The sequence below is a fragment of the Crassostrea angulata genome, chromosome 4 (genome assembly GCF_025612915.1).
Source record: "Crassostrea angulata isolate pt1a10 chromosome 4, ASM2561291v2, whole genome shotgun sequence".
Lineage (NCBI taxonomy): Eukaryota > Metazoa > Mollusca > Bivalvia > Ostreida > Ostreidae > Magallana > Magallana angulata.
Genome location: NC_069114.1, coordinates 12,711,900 through 12,736,022, shown reverse-complemented (window position 1 = coordinate 12,736,022; position 24,123 = coordinate 12,711,900). Strand labels below are relative to the sequence as shown.

Sequence of the window (24,123 nt, the reverse complement as noted above, 5' to 3'; positions counted from 1 at the left end):
GCCTGAAAATGGTGCACATGTTAACAAAAAAGTCATCACATTTTAATACAGTACAATGGGATATGGAATTCAAAAAATTATAAATGCATGTAGATGAAATCAATAGATGTCAATAACCCCCTTTTTCCTTAGGTGGACATTTATCAAGATGCATCATAAATATAGCATAAAGAGAGGAATTTTTCAATGGACAAATAATTATTAACTCTGAATTTCCCATTTTTGAAAAATCAGTATTAATGCTGCTTTTCTGCAAAATTAAACTTCTTAATAATCAGACAAAACAAAATGGTTTGGGGGGTGGGGGTGTTACGATAAAAATACTTATTATCAATAATTAACTTTTGACGCTGTGCTAAGTTATATAATGATAAGCAACTATCAACACACAGTGAAATCCATGTTAGCAATACATGTAGAGCACAATCAAAATGAGTTTTTAGACTTGATGTGGGTCAATGCTTACCTCAGGAGGAACGCGACTGGCGTCAGAGAATCCTGAACCCTCCACCACGAAGTGATAGAGTGTGCCCTCGGGGTCAGTGTACACAAAGTGTTCCTTGACCATCATCTTCTGGTTCACTTTGGACTCACTGCAGACAGAGAGAAAGGGAACAATTAATCACGCAAGAGAGAGAGAGACAGACAGACAGACAGACAGACAAAACAGTTACCGGTAATCAAACTGCAGACAAAGACAGAGAGAACAGTTAATCACACTGAAGAAAGAGAATTGAAAAAAATTATTACACTACAGAGAGAAAGAGAAAAGAATTTGACCACATTGCAGGGAGAAAGAGAGAGAGAAAAAAGTTAATCTCACTGAAGGTAGTATATTAAATACTTTAGCATTCTGCCAAAAGAGAAAGCAGGGGAAGAAAGTAAATCATATGAAAGAGAGGTAAAATAAAATTTATCACAATGCAGTTTTCCATTACTGAAAATTCATTACTGGAAATTTCTTATTTTATGTTAGTACTTAATTCCGCAACTTTCCTGTTTTGTATAAAATCGCTAGAATATAAATTGTAAGCTCCTATCTATTTTTTAATTATTTTATATAGTTCAGACTGTCTAAAAATACAAGTGAGATTTTAAAATCTGCAAGGGTTGCTTGTTGTGAGTTTACAAGGATATTCATTCCTTATGTTTAATAAGGTCAAAAGTATTAATAAACAACAATTCTACTTAGAGGGTTAAATTGTCAACTGCATGTATACTTTCAAAATTATTTCTTTTTATATCATTTATTTTTGAAATATTATTTACAGCAGAATGCAAGGAAATTTTTGTAAAAATAGATAAAATTGTGTCAGGATTAATTCAAAGATTTGCGGAATCTCTTCCAGTGTGACCCCTCACCTCTCACTGGGCTCTGTGAGTGACGTAGTGGACACGCCCATCGAGTCTCCGCCCACCCCTGTCGACGCCTGCTGACCTCCTTCTTTCTCACTCCCGTGGCTCATCATCTTTTTCTTCAGGGACTTCAGGCTGTGTGAGGGGGACCACTCCAGAGCTGTGGGGTGGGGCAGGGACTTCCCTGTCTCCCTCAGCATGGTCAGTGTCTGGAGGTCCCACAGTTCCAAGGGCTTGTCCTTGAAGCCCACTATAAAGTACTGTCTGTAAAACAATAGCAGCTATTTAAGGTCAGTAGCGGGTTTAAAATTTTGCGCCTTCTGCGCAGGGTATTGCGCATTACTGTTGTAAAACGCAAATGTAAAGTAAAATGTTCAAATATACAGGTTATCATATAACGTTTTTATGTTAAAAAAATGACTTATCAAAAAATTATATTTAGTAAAAAGAATCGTTAGAATAAGCTCAGAAGTAGTTTAATCATCTCGCCGCTTCTTCAAAGTCGACGTTATTGTCGTCGGAATCAACGTCTTACGATTACGTCAGTTGATACTCTGACGTAACAATTGACAAAAATAAACGTCTTCTACTTTCTATTGCAGCGTCAATAATTAAAATCAAAACTATAATTTGCAAAATAAAAACATACACGCGATCCACGCGATCCTTCTACGTTCTGTGTGAGTGGAAAGGTATTTTTCTTCTATTACAAAAAAATTGAATTTGATTCGTACACATCCTTTTTTAAGGTCTTCCGTTACAACGGAAGACCTTCTAGTGATTGTAATGTTTTTTATTAAGGTCTTCCGTTTCCAACGGAAGACCTTATTGTTATTGCTTTGTTTCTTCTTCCCTATTATTATTATTTTTTTTCTTACAAATTTTGTGCACGCCATTTCTCAGCAACGGCTCATTTAATTTTTATGAAACTTTCAGATCTGATAGGTATTGATCTGAACCTTGTTGCAAATTTTTTTACTTGATGACGTCACTTCCATTTTTGAGATATCGTCGATTTTATGATTTTTATAGGGGTATTTTGTCGGTGGAACTCCTTTTTAACTATTGCAGATATAAAGTTAAAATTTTCAGGGATGGTAGACAAAAGACCAAAGTTATGCATGAATATCTCAAATCATTTTTATCTCGTATAGCGCCGACGCTCGCCTGGACCCGAAAATTGAGATTAAAAAAAGTCGTGAATTTTCGTGCTTTTCTTTCTTTATCTCTTTTCTGGAAAATATTTTATTAAGACATGTAATGTAAAAAAGGTTTATATTTACAAGACCTTTCAGCTGATATCAGGAAAAAGGGGCTGGCCCCTCAAATTAGGGACCTAGAAGACTCTAAAGTCTTTTACCCATAGCGCTTCACTGAGGGATATTTTGAAATAGATTATATAAGCAAATATGTTTATCTTACAGTTATGAATCCCAGCAGTATAACGGTTTTCTCATATGTTACGTAATTAGGGGTTTTTAGGGGTCACAAGTCCGAAACTTTGATCACCTATATCTCAAAAAGGAAAAATATTTTGAAATGCAGTATAAAAGAAAAGATGCTCAAAATGATGTACTTAACAACATTCAACCTTAAAATTTTGGCTCAGTGGCCCCAATAAGGAGATAAGGGACCGGCCCCTAAAACATTCTTTCTCAGATATCTCAAGAACGGTAACGAATTTCTAAACACTTGTTGAACAAAATGTCATTATAATCAAACGACCTTTCATTTGATACCAAGAAAAAGGGGCTGGCCCCTAATATTAGAGACCTAGAGGGCTCTAAAGTCTTTTTGCTATAGCTCTTTACCGAAGGATATTTTGTAATAGATTATAGAAGCAAATATGTTTATCTTACAGTTATGAATCCCAGCAGTATAACGGTTTTCTCATATGTTACGTAATTAGGGGTTTTTAGGGGTCACAAGTCCGAAACTTTGATCACCTATATCTCGAAAAAGGAAAAATATTTTGAAATGCAGTATAAAAGAAAATATGCTCAAAATGATGTACTTAACAACATTCAACCTAAAAAATTTGGTTCAGCGGCCCCAATAAGGAGATAAGGGACCAGCCCCTAAAACATTCTTTCTCAGATATCTCAAGAACGGTAACGAATTTCTGAACACTTGTTGAACAAAATGTGTTTATAATCAAATGACCTTTCATTTGATACCAAGAAAAAGGGACTGGCCCCTAATATTAGGGGCCTAGGGGGCTCTAAATTCTTTTTCCTATTGTCCTTTACCGAGGGATATTTAGGAATAGATTATGGAAGCAGATATGTTTATTTAACAGTTATGTAGCTTAACATTATAATGATTTTCTCATGTGTTCCGTAATTAGGGATTTTTAAGGGGTCAAAAGTCCAAAACTTTGCTCACCTATATCTCAAAAAGGAAAAATATTTTGAAATGCAGTATAAAGAAAATATGCTCGAAATGATGTACTTAACAACATGCAACCTTAAAAGTTTGGTTCAGTGGCCCCAAAATGGAGGTAAGGTCCGGCCCCTAAAATATTTTTTTATAAGATATCTCAAGAATTTCTGAACACTTGTTGAACAAAGCTCTTACACCTGAAACAAAATAGTATCTGGCCCTTCAAATGTAGACCCTTTTTTTCCTGTTTTAAATCATGTTTAGCTGTGAAATAGCAAAATCAAGATCGAACATAAATCTAAAGTTCTAAAATCAGACGGAAGACCTCCTCGTTGCTCGCAACGAGATCGTGTCTAGTTAAGGTCTTCCGTTTCCAAAGGAAGACCTTATAGTGATTGTAATGTTTCTTTTTATTATTATTATTCTTATTATTATTCTTATTTTTTTCCCCGATTTTCTCAGAGATGACTGTATATATTTCCTTGAAATTTTCAGGAATAATAGGAAATGATAAACGCTAGGGACGTTTTTTTCATTTTTTCAAAATTCATTTCCGGTCGTCCGTTTCCTGTCCCGGAACAAAAAACCTTGTCACCTCGAGATCTCAAAAATGGTAAAGACTTGAACAACCAAACTTTGTACGATAATAGACCTGTGTATGCAGATGTGTTTAAACACTTTTGTTTTGTTCGTCGTAACTTCCGGTCGTCACCGGAAGCACTTCAAAAATAGTTATTTCACGCAAAAAATTCATTTTCCACAAATTAATTATATCAGTATAAATCTACACATAAGTTATCTCTGCAATGTTAAATCAACAAAAAAATTCTACATCCGGTGAGATATCTCAATCATCTCAGGTAGCTTTATTAAAAACACATTTTGTACCCGCGAGATCTCAGAAACTATTAGTGATCAAGACACGAAACTTTCAAGGATGATAGACATATGATTGAAGATGTGTTTAACCGGTTTCATTTTGTTTTCCGTCACTTCCGGTCTACACAGGAAGAGTTGAAAATAGTCGAGCTGTTTATCAGTTTATCTGTTTTCCGTTGATAATTTTAGTTAGATAAATGAAAAATAATGTACAAAAGGCAAGTCTTCAAGAAATATTTAATACAATTTACATTGAGCACTTCCGTTTGTCCGTTTCCTGTCCCGAAACCAAAAACCTTATTTCGACGAGATCTCAAAAACGGAAACTACTTCAACAACCCAACTTTGTAGGATGATAGACCTATGTATGTACATGTGTTAACATTATTTTGTTTTATCCGGCGTAACTTCCGGTCGTCACAGGAAGTACACCAAATTTTGAATTTTTAGAAATATTTGGTTATTTAGCATTGAAGTAACATTTTAGCCATAGAAATACAAAAGGTCATCTACACATGGTAAAACAAAACCTCTACTTCCGGTGAGACATCTCAAATATCTCAGGTAGCCTTCTTTTATAAAAAACAAAGTAACCGCAAGATCTCAGAAACTGTGAGAGATTAAGGCTCGAAGCTTAAATGAATGATGGACATTTGATTGAACATGTGTTTAACGTGTTTCATTTGGTCGTACGTCACTTCCGGTTTACTCGAAACGTTCAAGCAATAGAACTTTTTTATTAAATTCTTAATTTTTTTTAAACATTTTACTCAATGTAATGAATAGTAACGTACCGTAGGTAAATGTACTAAAATATCTACTTTCCGTTTCTTAAATCACTTCCGTTTGTTCGTTTCCGGTCCCGAGAAAAAAACCTTTTTTCAACGAGATAGTACAACTACCCGGAAACAAAAACTTGAACATCCAAACTTTGAGGAAAGACAAAGGTATATATTATATCCATTTCCTGTTTACAAGATAACTGGAGATTTGTGCAGATTAATACATGAGGAACGGAAGACCTTTTTGTTGCTATAGCAACAAGAGTCTAGTTATTATTATTATTATTATTTTTTTCCCAGTTTTTGTCCACAAGATATCTCAGAGATGGCTGGATAGATTTACTTGAAATTTTCAGGATTGATAGAAAATGATCATATCTCTAGGCGATTTTTTCATTTTTTTTAAATTTATTTCCTGTCGTCCGTTTCCTGTCCCGCGACAAAAAGCTTGTCACATCGAGATCTCAGAAACGATAAAGATTTGAACATCCAAACTTTGAGGGATGATAGACCTATAGTTGTAGATGTGTTTAAACATTTTTGTTTTGTTCGGCGTAACTTCCGGTCGTCACCGGAAGCTCTTCAAATGTTTTTGTTTTTACGTATTTAATTTATTTTCCATAGAATACAGATATTAGTATAGATCCTTACATATGTCATCCATACAATGTTGAATAAACAAAAAAATTCTACTTCCGGTGAGATATCTCGATTATCTCAGGAAGCTTTTTTAAAACATAGTTTGTACCCGCAAGTTCTCAGGTACTGTACGTGATCAACACACGAAACTTTTACTAAACATAGACATTTGATTGAAGATGTGTTTAAACAGTTTTATTTTGTCTTCCGTCACTTCCGGTCCACAGCGGAAGAGTTCAAACAAATCAAACTGTTTATCCGTTAAACTGTTTTAATTTGATAGTTTTAGCTACTTCGATGAATAATAATGTAAAAGAGGAAAGTAACAAGATATAAAAAAATTAAATTTCATTAAGCACTTCCGTTTGTCCGTTTCCTGTCCCGAGACAAAAAACCTTATATCGACGAGATCTCAAAAACGGTAACGACTTCAACAACCAAACTTTTAAGGATTATAGACCTGTGTATGGACACGTGTTAACACTATTTTATTTCATCCGGCGTAACTTCCGGTCTTCACAGGAAGTACACCCAATTTTGATATTTTTAAAAATATTTTGGTTATTTAGCATTGAAGTAACATTTTAGCTATAGAAATACAAAAAGTCATCTACACATGGTAAAAAAAAATTCTACTTCCGGTGAGACATCTCATATATCTCAGATAGCCTTCTTTTTTAAAAACAAAGAATAAATAAGATCTCAGAAACTATGATAGATCAAGACACAAAACTTATATATATTATATTCATTTTCTGTTTCCAAGATAACTGGATTTCTTGTGCAGATTAATACATTAGGAACGGAAGACCTTTTTGTTGCTATAGCAACAAGAGTCTAGTTTTTATATACATTTCTATATGTAAAATGGCTGGCACTGCACTTTTATAGGATCAAACTATGAGGGCGGATAGCATAAAAACCATCCAGTCAATTTCGTTTTAATTTGGCAAAAAGTTTACTTATACATGTACGTTAACCTTTCATCGCTGAAAATTACAAGAAAAACGTATGTTTGTAATTTTTTAAATATAAAATTGAAAATGAAAATCCTCATTTTCCTATATACGGTAATCCTATATAGAATGTCGGTGATGAATCGGACATACGACCAAAATTTGAGCGCGGCAAACAGATAAACTATCCGATCAATTTACTTTATATTTTGCACATAGTTTTCTCATGAGTTGGCATTTCACTGTAAAAAAATTAAAGGAAATCGTATGTTTGAAACATTCTCCCCCGAGACTCCTTAAAATGTGTATAGAAGGAATGACAGTGTTAATCTATGGATTCACAATATCTGAATTAAGGTAAATAAACTTTTATTTGCATGTGAGAAAATCCACAATTATTGTTATTCACAATTTTTGTTAGAATATTATCTAGAAATAATCAATGAAAGCATTTAACATGTACATTTGTAGCTTAAAAATTTGTTGGCATAGCTTTGAAAATTACATGACCCTCACTGATGATGTGTCCTATTATCAGGTCACGTTCATTTACTTGTACATGTAAAAATTCAGAGATAAGCATGTACAATGTAACTCACAAATCTTCATAATTTTACTCTTATCAATTCCCAGCAGATCATGTTGGCCTTACTTGAGACAGGACACCCTCAGAATTTCTATGGGGGACTCCTGGTCTCTATTGGCCCTCACTGGCTTCACTTTTCCTGTAAATACAATTATAAAATGGATTAGAACTGTCTATTTTTTTAAAGAAACAAATTGATTATGTAGTCATGATACCCTGTATTCTACAAAAAAAATATTCAACTACATACTAGACCTTCCTAGATAAAGAATATTTTAAATAGTTGTTATGGCAGAAAGGAAGGCGGATGGGGTTTTTGATGAATAATAGGTTAGTTTTCAAGTAGACAGGTTTACTGGAATAGATGGGGTTATTGAGGAATAGATAGGTGCTTACCAGTAGACAGGTCTAGTGGAATATATGGGGTTATTGAGGATTAGGTAGGCACTTACCAGTAGACATGTCTACTGGAATAGATGGGGTTATTGAGGAATAGATAGGCACTTACCAGTAGACATGTCTACTGGAATAGATGGGGTTATTGAGGATTAGGTAGACACTCAACAGTAGACAGGTCTACTGGAATAGATGGGGTTATTGAGGATTAGGTAGACACTCAACAGTAGACAGGTCTACTGGAATAGATGGGGTTATTGAGGAACAGATAGGCGCTTTCCAGTAGACAGGTCTACTGGAATAGATGGGGTTTATGAGGATTAGGAAGGCACTTACCAGTAGACAGGTCTACTGGAATAGATGGGGTTATTGAGGAATAGATAGGCGCTAACCAGTAGACATGTCTACTGGAATAGATGGGGTTATTGGGAATAGATAGGCGCTTACCAGTAGACAGGTCTACTGGAAAAGATGGGGCTATTGAGGATTAGATAAACACCCACTGGAAGTCATGTCTACTAGAATACTGAGGAATAGATAGACACTCAATTGTAGACAGGTACATTAGAATGTTGAGGAATAGATAGACACTTACCAGTAAAAAGATCTACTGGAATAGATGGGTTATTGAGGAATAGGTAGACCCTAACCAGTAGACAGGTCTACTAGAATAGTTGAGATTATTCAGGAATAGATAGACACTCACCGGTAGACAGGTCGACATACATGAGATCGTTCTTGACCAGACCACTGGTCCCTGCTGATGGGTAGGAGTAAGACAGGAAGGACTTCAGACTGCACCACTCTATCCCTCTGTAAAAACCACAAATATCTGTTAACTATAACCAACATCTCTCACAATCTATACAGCTTTTGTAATATGTATTTCTATCTAAATATAATAGAACTGTTGTATACTGAACAATATACTGAGGCTTGTTCTTCAGAGAGAGCACTCGTGAGTGCTCACCAGATTTTCTGTTGCGGGTATAGGGAATTTTGGAGAGCACTCGTGAGCGCTTGCTCTGTTGAAGATGCCTCAAGTGACTGCTACAGATGGACAGACAGACAGACTGACTTATAATGGACAAACAGACAGACAGAAAGATGGATGGTCAGAGACAGATGGACAGACATACGGACAAACACAGGGTACATTCTGGGATTTTTGCTATCTATTCATTGTGGGGAATGAAGTCTTGGTACAAAAAATCATTATGAATTTTTCTGTTGGTATATTTAGCACTTGTGTTAATTTCTTGTCTGTTTACTATGGGCACCACATTCGTAAGTACAAATGGACAGACGGACTTATAATGGACAAACAGACAGACAGAAAGATGGATGGATGGATGGTCTTATACTTGTAATGGGCATACGGACAGACAAATGGACAGGCACATAGACAGAAAGATGGACATATGGACAGACCTGACAGTCCCTGTGTGAACACTGTACTCCTTTACAATCAGCCCACTCGAAATGTTGATGATCTGTACAACTCCTGTAGAACTACCTAATAATGAAAACAACCAAAGTCATACACATGTATCAGTTCTATTAAACTATAACAAATGCATGATAACTAAATTTAGAATAAACTCATACATTGTATAGGTAGGAACATTAATTATTGAAGTTTATAAGCTTAAGAGGCTCCTGCAAATCTTGCAAATATTTCTCTCATGTGAATTAAAGGTGATTTAGTATAAAAAAAATCACGGTATAAGCAAAAATATTGACCAACATATATCTCAGTACATACTGAAACTACAGTGAAAACTGATTCAAAGAAGAGACATGTATATGATCTGTGCTCTAACTCTAAGTATGTACTACATACCGACAGCAATGAGTGGTTCGTACACACTCCAGTTCTTAGTGGTGAGTGGGGGACACATGCGTAGACAAGTAACAGGGGACACCACTCCGTTCAGGAGACCAGTGATCACAAACTTCAGGGCCGCCGCACGACCTTTCAGCACTGAGGGGTGGTCTGGATTTACCACAGGCAGTTGACCAATCATATCAGAGAGTGAGATTTTGGGAGGAGGAACATCAGACACCACGGGGAACTTTAATTTCTTATCAGAAGCTGGTCCTGGCTCAGAGTCAATCTGTAATGTCGGTTGTACATGTATATCATAAACATTTTCATTTATAGGTTTAATTTATATTATTTATATTTTAGCTCAACTTCTAATCTATGTCTTGATGTTTCTGTATGCTTTATAGCAGGAAATTTACACTCGGAGATGTTTTCCTAAAGTATTAATTCATAGATCTAAATCAAAAGTTCCACAAAGTCAACACTCAGTTAAAAAAATCTCAAAATCTGATGAAAATATTAAATCTGACGAAATTCAAATGTTTTTACATCTTGTTCATGGCCAATCAAACTTGAGGCATATATGTATGGTTAATTTAAGTATCCATAATTACTGATTTCACTTTTGTTTTGTTTTTGGTTTGGGGTTTTTTGGTTGTTTTTTTTATTTTGGGGGGGGGGGGGGGGGGGGGGGGGGAGTGTCTTATCAAAAGATTATTTAAAAGAAACCCTAGCTGACTTTGAACACAAGAAATACATGTAGAATGGTTTCACTCACTCCGCCGCTCAGAAGCATCATATCCCAGAATACAATGCGGCTGTCCGTCACCACCAACCCCACAGATTTCTCTGACACGGGACAACAAGCCATGCTGGATACTCGGCTGTGTCGCGTCACCCTCATTCCGTCTGACTGACATCTGAGGTCATAGGTCACATCCATGGAAATAGGGGGTGGGGAATCATCTGTTTTATTAATTTAAAAAATGTTCAGGCCAAAAAAACTAAATTTTAATTTATCATGTTACAAATTATAAATATTATGGGAAGATACAGCAGAATTCTATAAACTGTGGTACCATCAATATTCATGAACATCAATTTTTCTTGATTTAATGATAAGTACAGTTTCAAGGATATGTAAATTCTAGGACAATGATTCCATCAATACAATAGGTTATTGGAAATTGCACTTCAATGAACATTTAATTTTGTTGATCAACTTAACAAGGAATCTCTGAAAATTAGAATTCAATGAACATTGATGAATACACAGTACCGGTAGATGCGACAAATTAATTTAATATCCATAAAACACTGAAAAGCATCCCCTGTGAAATTTAAATTCTTCCTTTGATTTTACTGACAGTTCTGAAGAATAAATTACAATTATAAAAGTTCATCATTTGCAATTTTCTATTCTTGCAATTTGATACATATCAACAGAATCGGAGAATATAGTACTTGCTTAATTAAGAAATGAAGATAATAATTTTTCTATTGATCGATGTATCAAAGAAAAAATTGACCAGAAAACTTCATCAATGCGCGTAGCGCATTGATGAAAAAGTTTTCCGGTCAATTTTTTCTTTGATACGTCGATCAATAGAAAAATTATTATCTTCATTTCTTATCATTTAATATAACATTTTTAAATCAAAAAATGTGAAGTGTCATTGATCAAAAATGTAAATAATGTAAATAAAGCGGCGCGTATGAATACAAAACAACAACAGCAACAATATTCAAAATGGATGCGCCTTCAGCTGATGCAGAGCTATTGTACTGAATTTAATGGATTAAACACAAATAGTGAGTTAAAATCTGAACCGACTGAATTGAAAACGAAAGGAAAATACATGCGATAGCTTGTGATAGTATTCACTGTGCAGAAAAATTTGTAATAAAACTAGTTTTCATGTGAGATCGGTGGAAAATGTAACTGGACATAACCATCCAAGGAGAGGCGATCATGGACGAAAATAGTTGATATGTCGACAAAGTATGTATAAGCGACTTTTGTAAACGTTGTGGTAACTAGATAGCCAGTGATGTACTTAAATGGTATACTAGTATCTGCCGCTTGGAATGCGCCGAAGGAGTTGATGCATTGTACTCATAACGATGCTTATTCTGAATTTCTGATGACCGATCATGTAGGGTACTGTGTAAATTTAAAAATCATCGTTACCAAATTTGAACAGCAGTGTTACCGTGAAAGTGTATGGGCCTATATGTTCGTTATAATTATTCTGGAAAAGGAACAGCCAGCCTCGCAGTAATGTTGATTGATCTCAAGCAGACGAAATCGTGAGAAGACGCTTAATTTTCTATTTCGTGAATAAGATATTGTGTTTTGTTTATTTTTGAAGGTGAGACTTTCAAGTTTTTATGTTTATAAAGTTGTAATTTGTTTGCTGACAATAAAACAGACACAACTTTACATTTTGTTGACAGTGTTTATCTTGGAAATTCCCGTTCTATAAATAGTGTTAGATCAGAGCAGTTGAGAAAAGTAGATCCGGCGAAAATTTTATTGATGCAGGTATCAAAGAAATTTTTCAACCAATCAGAAGCGCCGATATCTCATCAAACGAATAAATATTAAATGATAAAAGGAATCAACAATATTCATTCTTTAATTATATTGCAAGAATTGCAATTTTTAAAAAAGTTTTTAACTAAAATCCCCTTTTCAATATTACAATTAAATTAATAAATGTGACAGCTACTGGTGTCTGAAAACTTAATAAAATTCTCATCCCTTAACATAGTCAAGTAAAATCACTAGAGAACAATATCACACTCTGGTATATACATATCAGAAATACAAGAAGCAGATCAGATTTTTAAAAATTGCGCGAAAAAACCCCCATACAATGACCAAATCAAGTATATCATAAGAAATTTAGATCATATTTAATGACCTGCCAACATAACTTGTGCTATTGTGCCTTGATTACTGGAAATAAAACAAGAATCAGAAATGTCATCACATATTCAAAATAATTGACCCACCAAATGCCCCATGTCCCTCCGAGGCTGGGGTTGTGATGGCGTTGGTCTTTCTACGGATCTTGGCCGACACACTCCCATTCTCATGCAGACACAACAAGACATCTCGCTGTCTGAAGGATACAACCTGTGGACAGAAATATCATGGAACAATGGTTCATATTTTTCTGTTTTCATTACAGTAAATAAATGCTGGCCATCTTCCCTCCCACAGCATTAAATCTTATACCTAAATCATTATAAAATGAACAGAATTAAACATTAATTCCAACCAGAAAATGAGTTGAAAATAAACAAATCAATACATTTGCATGGATATCAATCCATAACTGAATAAATAAAAAAAATCTTATTTTGAAATAGGTACTGGTAATAAAATATCTGTCAATTTGAACATATTTTTATTGTATTAAAATACATTTTTAATTTTTTGAGGACCAATAATCAGGATTGGGCACAAGTTCAGACACTTTGACCTCCCTAACTGTCCCTCAACAGTAAGGTTATTTAGCGTTTTCAGTCACTGTCAGTGTGTTTCAGTGAGATGATTTTCCCTCTGACCTGCACAAAGGGTGAGCCGGCCCTCTCTATGGGGATTATCCCCACGGTCTGGTTAATCTCCAGGTCCAGGATTAGTATCTCCCTGGTGTACACTAGCACTAGGTGGTGGCGACAGGACTGGTGGTACAACAGCTGGATACAGTCGTTCAGCATCACCTGGTCGGAGTCTTCCTTAGTGCTCCTAGTACAAAAAGATATAGTGTTTATACTAAGTTATTGTCTGGTGTAACTTACAGTGGATCTCTCATCGTAAAAAAAAGAAATACTTTACAGTTAAGTAACGTTCTGATATAACTTATCTAGTTCCAGGTACAAAAAGAAAAACAGCCAAGTTAAGTACCGGGTAAATAATTTTGGTCAGAGCGTGATCATGCCCCAACCAATATTATCACCTCATAATACTCAAAGAATAATTCCTTATTCTCTAAGTAGTAATCAATACAGCTCGTAGGCAAAATAAAATATTGAATTTCGTGGTACAAAATGAAAAGTCATTTAGACATTGATTTCATAAATCATAGCAAGTATATTCTATAAAATGATGTGCACTGTGTGAATATATACATGCATGATAAAAGTAAAGACTAGTGAAAATCTTTATTGTTATTAATGCATGATAAAAGTTCTGGTTCTCACTTTTTACTGGTTCCCTCTCCTACCAGAATTTTACTCATTCTCTCTGCCAGGTTTTTAGATGCAGCCTTTTTTTCAATGCTACTAGTAGATCCATCTGTTTTTAAGTTTGTTGCTGCCATGAAAATATCATTCATTTATATTAATCAATCTTGAAGAAGAATAAACACAATGGTACAATGCCCATTTCACCTATAAAATGAAATCCAAAATAAAACTCAAGCATTCAACAGTTAATTTCTGAAGTTTGATTAAAAATTCACAGTACTGTATTTACATGCAAGGTTATTTTTTCCCAGAGTTTTTTGTTTGCCCTTTACATTTGCATACAATGAATTTAAATTTTGTTGACAAGGGCAAAAGGGGCAAAAATAAAACAGGGACGAATATTTCCCTGTGTACAGTATTTGAAGAAGGTAAATTATCCTCATAATTTACCTGAGCTGGAGGGACTAGAAATGAAGAACTTTTTGCCATTGCTGGAGGGGGTCTTGGTGACCGAGAAGTCATCGATGAACACAATGCAATCTGAACCAAGGACTGAACGAAAAATAACTCTATATTAATTTGTACATATAATGTGAATTAATAGCATGTTTCATAAACATCTTTTTATTAAAAAGGCTTTTTAAGAGCCTGTGGTTAAACTTGAAAAAAAACCTTATATGGAGGATATGATGATATATAAATATACTTTTCTTATACAATGTAACAAAATAGAAATTATTTAATACAATAAACACTTTTGAATTTTGAAAATTCCTTTTCCTAAGCAGCTCCTTGTAAAAAATAAAGCAGTACGTCCTATAGTCGGTCTGTGGAAAAGGTTGAAGTTAAAGAAATTGATCTCTAACTTGTTTTTCAAGGCAAAAATTGCAAATTATAATGTCACAGACAGGTATTTTATTCTTATATTTATAGTACATGTACCGTTAATATTTTTAAAGGGGAACAACTCAGTTTTCAATATTCGAAAAAACTTTTAAGGTAAATAAATAAATATTTTAATATGTCAGCAAGCAGTAATGCCAGATAACCAAAACATTAATTTTGTTGCCTGTGCATGGCCTTACATGCAACATTTTTGGAGTTAAAAGGATCAAAGGAGAACGAGAGAAGAGGCTCGGTGTAGGACTTCTTCCAGAGTTTGGTTCCCGTGTCCGCGTTCCAGAGAACCAGAGAATACGGAGGATGAAGAGCCACCAAAAGGTCATGGGAGGCATCCTGATAGGTCAACCACTCCAAGTCTGAAAAAGTCAAAACCTCAATGTCAGGTCAAGGCCATTCATGGAATTGTAAGTTTTAAATTATAGAAATCAATACATTGTACAACAAACATTTTTTGGAACAAATGAAGTCTGCTGAAAAAGAGGTTTTGTCTTTCACCTTGTATTGGTTTTGTTCCTTCCGAGAACTCAGCTTTAGCCACTCCCGCCGACACGTCCCACACTATAATTACCCCGTTGGAGTCCCCGGAGGCCAGTCGAAGGGAGTAAGGATTGCCCAAATCGTGGTGATAGTTTTCCTTTGCCCACTTCACCTATCAAATGAAATCCAAAATAAAACTCAAGCATTCAACAGACAGCTAAAATTTATAAATTTGTGACTGCTGTACAATACTCTTTATCTCTATACCTCTATTACATGTAGATTGAACTTTTTATTATGAACTTTTGATATATTCTGTAAAAGTTAATTTAAATAAATATGTAAATTAACAAACTAAAAATTTAGCACACTGTCAGTCTTTCTCTCTAACTGATTAATCGGTAACAAAGCACTGTATGTTCAATATGCTAGCTGAAGCATCAAATCCCAGGACACAATACAACAATACATCTTTCTGACACCACCAGCCCCACGGATTTCTCTGACACGGGACAACAAGCCATGCTGGATACTCGGCTGTGTCGCGTCACCCTCATTCCATCTGACATCTGAGGTCATAGGTCGCATCCATGGAAATAAGGGGCGGTGAATTATTTGTTATATTAATAAAAAAACTTAGGCCCCACACAAAATTAAGTTTTATTTCTCAGGGGATTGTAATTGTTTGCATTGGAATCTAAATTGCACATCTACCATAATAGTGGGATGGTGGGTTCTGAATACTGATCTTGCTTGCAGGGTGCGGCAATGGGGAGTCCAAGACCTATTTTTGACAAGTGTAGCATGTTCATTTGGTAAATTTTATTTTTCAAAGGGTGGGGTATCCTGATTGTCTTCCATTTCCTAGATCCGCTCTGACATAACTACATGCCATGTAGTTATATAATCGGATAAGCATTTTCAGTAAAAATGTGCAAATTTTGTTCACCACAATGACCTTTAATAATTAATTGGTGATAAGATCACATTTGCTTTTTTTTTCTTCATATAAACATCCACACATTACACATTTAAATACATTTATACTTCTCTACATTTGTATGCTGATGGTGGGATTTGAACCCACTCTTCATTCTCAAAGGAATGTGTGCACCAAATTACACCACATCAGCTTTTATAGAGAAATATCTATTGAACAGGAGAATCTTAAGTCAAATTAAAACACAAATACTATCGTTTCAAACCAAATGAATAACCTACATTTTAAAGCTGAATTGAATATATCTATAGTTCAGCGGTGATAAAGAATGTAAGATATATTTAAACCTCCCAACAATGGGTGACCTCGATTCTAGACCAACACATATACAAGCATACGTTTGTAACTGGCATTTAATTTGATCACGTCACTTGCGCAGGTAGCAACCAACCAGGAAGAATAAACACCTGACGCCCGCCATGTTGGATCGTGAGGTTTTGTAGTTTACTAATGGGGTAGCGTTAGGTAAGTTTTATTATAATCCACTTTCTTACTGTGTTTTCTTGATAATCTTAAATCTTTGGACTGATAATTCTTATGCCTTATGTTGGTTTAATTCATATTTTTTTCCAAAAAAGTAAAGAAAAAAAACAAATTACTTTGTATGACCACAAATGAAAGTGCACTGCATGAAATGGAATCTCTAATTCCAATACATACATGTATAGAGATATTACTAAAACCAAGATAATAAATGTATACATCCTAAATACATGCTGAATTTTACTTTCCAGGTTTAGTTCCCCTATATATAGTTACATGTACAAGGGTTCCCTAACCATGGACCCCTGGAACAGCGCCCAGGATGTTGTACGCTGCACCCTGTGTCAGGACTCTGTGGCCCCCATGTACTGTGAAGTTTGTCATACACATCTGTGTAAAGACTGTGTAGAGAAACATTTCTCTGATTCCTCTAAAGTCCATAATGTGGTGCCACTTAAACAATATCTAACCACTTTGAACAATCCTAAGTGTAGGAAACACCCCACCAAACAATGTGAACTCCATTGCGAACAATGTGACATTCCTATTTGTGCAAAGTGTATTTCTTCTGGAAAACATTTAGGACATAAACAAGTTGACATTTTCCAAAGCTTTGAAAACAAAACAGAAATTTTACAAAAAGATTTGCAAGAATTAGAAAAATTCATTTATGCTAAATACATAGAGATTGCATCCAATATCCCAGTGCAGAAAGCTGATCTGAGTAAAAACTCCCGGAAATTGACAACAGCAATTGACAAACAAGGAGAAGTCTGGCACAGAGAAATAGATACCATTATCACAAACCTGAAATCTAACGTGAAGGAAATGGAATCCAAACACCTGCCCATCCTAAATAAACAGGAAGATGAAATCACACGCACCATTTCTAAAATAACACAGAGCATTGCTGAACTGAAGAAGATACTGAACTCCAAAGATGTCTGCCTTGTCTCTGAGTACAAGTCCAGGAACGCTGAATTTAGAAGATTGCCTCCTAAACTCAAAGTGTCCTTACCAAACTTTAGGCCTCAGGAAATCCACACAAATCAGCTGATTAAACAGTTTGGTTCTCTGTCAGCATTATCTTTTACAACAGAGGAACAAGACTACAGCATGCTGCCCCAGGGAGCCGAGTCCTCTCCCCCAGACCGGTCACTGATGGATGTACCCCGGGTCATCACAGCTATAGACACAGAGTATTTGGGTGGAATATGTGGTGTGACGTGTCTGAATGACACAGAAGTATGGACGCGTGGTGATGGCAACATGATGAAACTCTACAACCTCCAAGGGGAACGAGTGAAGTCCATCCAAACCAAGTCAGGGAAATGGCCAGAGGACATAGCAGTGACAAGGAGTGGGGATCTAGTTTATATTGATTACTATGATAGAACTGTGAACATAGTGAAGAATACACAGATACAGACAGTGATCAGACTACGGGGGTGGAAACCTCGCCGTGTCTGTAGTACCTCCTCTGGTGACCTCCTGGTTGTCATGGACAGTGATGAAGATAATAAACCAACAAAAGTTGTGTGTTACTCTGGCTCCACAAAGAAACAAAGTATTCAGTACGATGACAAAGGACAACCTCTCTATTCATCTGGTGGAAATAAATACATCAGTGAGAACAGGAACCTAGATATCTGTGTGTCAGACAATGACGCCCGAGCAGTAGTGGTGGTCAATCAGGTCGGGAAACTCCGGTTTACCTACACTGGTCCTCCCTCTACTACCAAGGGATTATTTGATCCACACGGCATCACAACAGACAGCCAGGGTCGGATCCTGACAGCAGACAGTAACAACCGCCGTATCCACATCCTGGATCAGGACGGACAGTTCCTCCGCTACATTGACAACTGTGATTTACATCGTCCATGGGATTTATGTGTGGACACCAGAGATAACCTCTTTGTGGCTGAGAACATCACAGGTAAAGTGAAGAAAATCCAATATTACATGTAAATCAATTAACTGTATCAATTAGATGTAAACAAAGCGTATAAGTATATATTACATACTGTGTGTAGATATAATGTAAACAAACTATACACATTACGTGTCATCATACGGTGTGTATCAGATGTAAACACGCTGTGTGTGGATAATTTAATGTATCACACATACACTGACCGTGTCTACAAGATGTAAACAGATTGTCTAACTGTATCTGTGTTAGGTTGTCATGAGTTAATCATTCCATTTCTTCAATCTTTATTTGTCTATATATCATATGTTTGTATGTAAACAAATTGTCAACAAAACAGACCTTGTTTATATATTACATGTAAACAAACTGTGTTTATGTATCACATGTATAAATCAAGTGATTCTATGTACATGTATATTACATATAGACAAACTCCTTTTTCTATTAGATGTATATATAAAGTGACTGTAATTTGACTGTGTCTATAATCTGTGTTTGTTACATTAGAATGAATGGACTGTATTTGTTATATGTGGTTATCATCAAACTCTGTGTGACATGTTTTAATTACACATAATGGGTTAACAGACAGGTAGCACTCAATTCTTTACCAGCAATGGAGCGAGGCCACAAAGGGACTGAGGCCCATTACTTATATAGAGGAGTGATACCAGTATATTAACCCAATCAGAATTCACATCCAATGAGACAACTGTTGTGACTTACCTTTAAACCTTTAGAATTAGAGTAGATGTTTGATTTCCTGCTAATCTTGTATCTTCTGTTATAACTTAATAAAATCCTTGTGTGGAATATTTTGTCCCTTCGTGTTTCTATCTTGGAGTTTTGCAGAACTGCACAATCAAAGGATTCTGAAAATGTATTTAGACAATGAGTATATTGACATAGATACATGTATATATAATACTGCTTATGAATGCTTGACGATTATGTTATCAATAAAACTTAAAACAAAACAATATCAATGGATTCTTTAATATCAGCACGTAGCCTTTTAAATTTGGTGTCAATCATACAGTGACACGTCAGAACTGTGGCGTTAGGGGCAGAAATTGCATAATTGTCATGCTGACATAATTTCATTTAAAAGAGGGCGAGGAATTACAATATATTAAATAAAATAAAAGTACAGAGTTTGTACATATAAGTACCGGTACCAATTTGTCTTCGTTGAAGCAGCAGTTATCCTGCCTATCTGTGGTCAGTGGAGCAGTGAGTTATGAGGCCCTCTTTCTCCCTCTCAGCGAGTGCAGTAAAGATGCTATTTGATGACTGTAACAAGTATAACACATGTAAAATATGAATGAGCATGTTTGTTAATTATAATATACCCTTACGTAAAAGTATCATGAACGAATTGAATAATATAGACAAGTAACAAAGTTTTCACTTATATTAATATTGAGACATATTTACATGGTGCCAACTGGTTGACATCAAGGTAATTAGCAAATAAGAGTCTCCGTAGTCTATTACTTGCATTAGTTTTATGACCAGCTATAAAACATTGGCGAAATCTTGGACGACGGGTAGCCAACTGCCTCCTAAAACTCCTCTTTTCAGATTGTTTGTATGACATGACTATATAAAAGTAAAACTCATGAAAATATAATATTATGAATGTTTTGGTAATAGGTTTAATATTTTGTAATTCTGAGGAAAACTAAAAAAAAAGTTGTATAACCTTTGACCCAGACAGCTCAACTGGTACGGATGGCATCCGATGCAGATTTTAATTTCTCCTGAAGATGGGCGTTCCAAAGTCAAGGCGATTCATTACCTCGATACTCGGTATTTGTCCAAAAGAATTGATCAGCTAGGAAATATATAGAAAGAGATTTAAAAAATTTCAATGTAATGTAATATGGAAAACAACAGCTGAGAAAACCCAACTTCTCCATAATTTTGCATAAATCTTCATCCTTCAAAATTACAATGAAAAGAGGTGATGTTGAAACATAAAATAAACCATGTAAATATAATTCTTTGATACAACGTAGCCAGTGTTTTTCCATAAGAAAAACTTGGCATTTATACCACATCTGCATGCTGCACCAAAGTCAAGCTAGCACGCACTAACTTCAACGCACTAACTCCGTTCTAAATATGCTTATCGACTAGTTTTTCGATCCCGACGGGAAAATATCCCTCGGTAAATAGGCGCAAGGCGCCTAAACTAGGACTTGTGACAATTAGGTGACCCCGGATTCCTGAGGGTGGGGGTCCTGCCCGGGGGTGACCGGTCTCAGAACCTTCAATAATTATGCCGTTCTTGGCGCCACGGCCCCCTGAATAATCGTTATAATTACTATATTATCATATTATATAGGGACATAAACAAGGCGCAGGGCGCCTAAACTAGGACTTGTGACAATTAGGTGACCCCGGATTCCTGAGGGTGGGGGTCCTGCCCGGGGGTGACCGGTCTCAGAACCTTCAATAATTATGCCGTTCTTGGCGCCACGGCCCCCTGAATAATCGTTATAATAACTATATTATCATATTATATAGGGACATAAACAAGGCGCAGGGCGCCTAAACTAGGACTTGTGACAATTAGGTGACCCCGGATTCCTGAGGGTGGGGGTCCTGCCCGGGGGTGACCGGTCTCAGAACCTTCAATAATTATGCCGTTCTTGGCGCCACGGCCCCCTGAATAATCGTTATAATAACTATATTATCATATCATATAGGGACATAAACAAGGCGCAGGGCGCCTAAACTAGGACTTGTGACAATTAGGTGACCCCGGATTCCTGAGGGTGGGGGTCCTGCCCGGGGGTGACCGGTCTCAGAACCTTCAATAATTATGCCGTTCTTGGCGCCACGGCCCCCTGAATAATCGTTATAATAACTATATTATCATATTATATAGGGACATAAACAAGGCGCAGGGCGCCTAAACTAGGACTTGTGACAATTAGGTGACCCCGGATTCCTGAGGGTGGGGGTCCTGCCCGGGGGTGACCGGTCTCAGAACCTTCAATAATTATGCCGTTCTTGGCGCCACGGCCCCCTGAATAATCGTTATAATAACTATATTATCATATTATATAGGGACATAAACAAGGCGCAGGGCGCCTAAACTAGGACTTGTGACAATTAGGTGACCCCGGATTCCTGAGGGTGGGGGTCCTGCCCGGGGGTGACCGGTCTCAGAACCTTCAATAATTATGCCGTTCTTGGCGCCACGGCCCCCTGAATAATCGTTATAATAACTATATTATCATATCATATAGGGACATAAACAAGGCGCAGGGCGCCTAAACTAGGACTTGTGACAATTAGGTGACCCCGGATTCCTGAGGGTGGGGGTCCTGCCCGGGGGTGACCGGTCTCAGAACCTTCAATAATTATGCCGTTCTTGGCGCCACGGCCCCCTGAATAATCGTTATAATTACTATATTATCATATTATATAGGGACATAAACAAGGCGCAGGGCGCCTAAACTAGGACTTGTGACAATTAGGTGACCCCGGATTCCTGAGGGTGGGGGTCCTGCCCGGGGGTGACCGGTCTCAGAACCTTCAATAATTATGCCGTTCTTGGCGCCACAGCCCCCTGAATAATCGTTATAATAACTATATTATCATATTATATAGGGACATAAACAAGGCGCAGGGCGCCTAAACTAGGACTTGTGACAATTAGGTGACCCCGGATTCCTGAGGGTGGGGGTCCTGCCCGGGGGTGACCGGTCTCAGAACCTTCAATAATTATGCCGTTCTTGGCGCCACGGCCCCCTGAATAATCGTTATAATAACTATATTATCATATCATATAGGGACATAAACAAGGCGCAGGGCGCCTAAACTAGGACTTGTGACAATTAGGTGACCCCGGATTCCTGAGGGTGGGGGTCCTGCCCGGGGGTGACCGGTCTCAGAACCTTCAATAATTATGCCGTTCTTGGCGCCACGGCCCCCTGAATAATCGTTATAATAACTATATTATCATATTATATAGGGACATAAACAAGGCGCAGGGCGCCTAAACTAGGACTTGTGACAATTAGGTGACCCCGGATTCCTGAGGGTGGGGGTCCTGCCCGGGGGTGACCGGTCTCAGAACCTTCAATAATTATGCCGTTCTTGGCGCCACGGCCCCCTGAATAATCGTTATAATAACTATATTATCATATTATATAGGGACATAAACAAGGCGCAGGGCGCCTAAACTAGGACTTGTGACAATTAGGTGACCCCGGATTCCTGAGGGTGGGGGTCCTGCCCGGGGGTGACCGGTCTCAGAACCTTCAATAATTATGCCGTTCTTGGCGCCACGGCCCCCTGAATAATCGTTATAATAACTATATTATCATATTATATAGGGACATAAACAAGGCGCAGGGCGCCTAAACTAGGACTTGTGACAATTAGGTGACCCCGGATTCCTGAGGGTGGGGGTCCTGCCCGGGGGTGACCGGTCTCAGAACCTTCAATAATTATGCCGTTCTTGGCGCCACGGCCCCCTGAATAATCGTTATAATTACTATATTATCATATTATATAGGGACATAAACAAGGCGCAGGGCGCCTAAACTAGGACTTGTGACAATTAGGTGACCCCGGATTCCTGAGGGTGGGGGTCCTGCCCGGGGGTGACCGGTCTCAGAACCTTCAATAATTATGCCGTTCTTGGCGCCACGGCCCCCTGAATAATCGTTATAATTACTATATTATCATATTATATAGGGACATAAACAAGGCGCAGGGCGCCTAAACTAGGACTTGTGACAATTAGGTGACCCCGGATTCCTGAGGGTGGGGGTCCTGCCCGGGGGTGACCGGTCTCAGAACCTTCAATAATTATGCCGTTCTTGGCGCCACGGCCCCCTGAATAATCGTTATAATAACTATATTATCATATTATATAGGGACATAAACAAGGCGCAGGGCGCCTAAACTAGGACTTGTGACAATTAGGTGACCCCGGATTCCTGAGGGTGGGGGTCCTGCCCGGGGGTGACCGGTCTCAGAACCTTCAATAATTATGCCGTTCTTGGCGCCACGGCCCCCTGAATAATCGTTATAATTACTATATTATCATATTATATAGGGACATAAACAAGGCGCAGGGCGCCTAAACTAGGACTTGTGACAATTAGGTGACCCCGGATTCCTGAGGGTGGGGGTCCTGCCCGGGGGTGACCGGTCTCAGAACCTTCAATAATTATGCCGTTCTTGGCGCCACGGCCCCCTGAATAATCGTTATAATAACTATATTATCATATTATATAGGGACATAAACAAGGCGCAGGGCGCCTAAACTAGGACTTGTGACAATTAGGTGACCCCGGAT

The 24,123-nt window shown here is 37.2% G+C and overlaps 2 protein-coding genes across 2 annotated transcripts in view; one reads left to right on the top strand and one right to left on the bottom strand.

Annotated features, from left to right (window-relative positions):
• Positions 1-15,950, bottom strand: part of LOC128180707 (WD repeat-containing protein 11-like) — a 29,404-nt gene extending 13,454 nt beyond the window's left edge. Inside the window, exons 1-14 of the mRNA XM_052848833.1 lie at positions 15,843-15,950; positions 15,400-15,553; positions 15,087-15,260; positions 14,452-14,553; positions 14,017-14,128; positions 13,381-13,561; positions 12,823-12,946; positions 10,583-10,770; positions 9,820-10,093; positions 9,408-9,492; positions 8,683-8,789; positions 7,647-7,719; positions 1,363-1,620; positions 467-593 (exon numbers count right to left, since the gene is read on the bottom strand). Coding sequence (XP_052704793.1) covers positions 467-593; positions 1,363-1,620; positions 7,647-7,719; positions 8,683-8,789; positions 9,408-9,492; positions 9,820-10,093; positions 10,583-10,770; positions 12,823-12,946; positions 13,381-13,561; positions 14,017-14,128; positions 14,452-14,553; positions 15,087-15,260; positions 15,400-15,553; positions 15,843-15,950 — 2,067 coding nt within the window. The remainder of the gene's footprint in view (positions 1-466; positions 594-1,362; positions 1,621-7,646; positions 7,720-8,682; positions 8,790-9,407; positions 9,493-9,819; positions 10,094-10,582; positions 10,771-12,822; positions 12,947-13,380; positions 13,562-14,016; positions 14,129-14,451; positions 14,554-15,086; positions 15,261-15,399; positions 15,554-15,842) is intronic.
• Positions 15,951-17,121: 1,171 nt separating this feature from the next.
• On the top strand, positions 17,122-19,777 carry LOC128179917 (E3 ubiquitin-protein ligase TRIM71-like). The gene has a single exon (XM_052847598.1). The coding sequence runs from the start codon at positions 17,141-17,143 to the stop codon at positions 18,833-18,835; it is 1,695 nt and encodes a 564-aa protein (XP_052703558.1). The 5' UTR covers positions 17,122-17,140; the 3' UTR covers positions 18,836-19,777.
• The last annotated feature ends 4,346 nt before the right edge of the window (positions 19,778-24,123 follow it).

What these genes read in the sequence shown, in the direction of transcription:
- LOC128179917 (XM_052847598.1), top strand. Translation starts at nt 17,141, where the DNA reads ATGTACAAGGGTTCCCTAACCATGGACCCCTGGAACAGCGCCCAGGAT.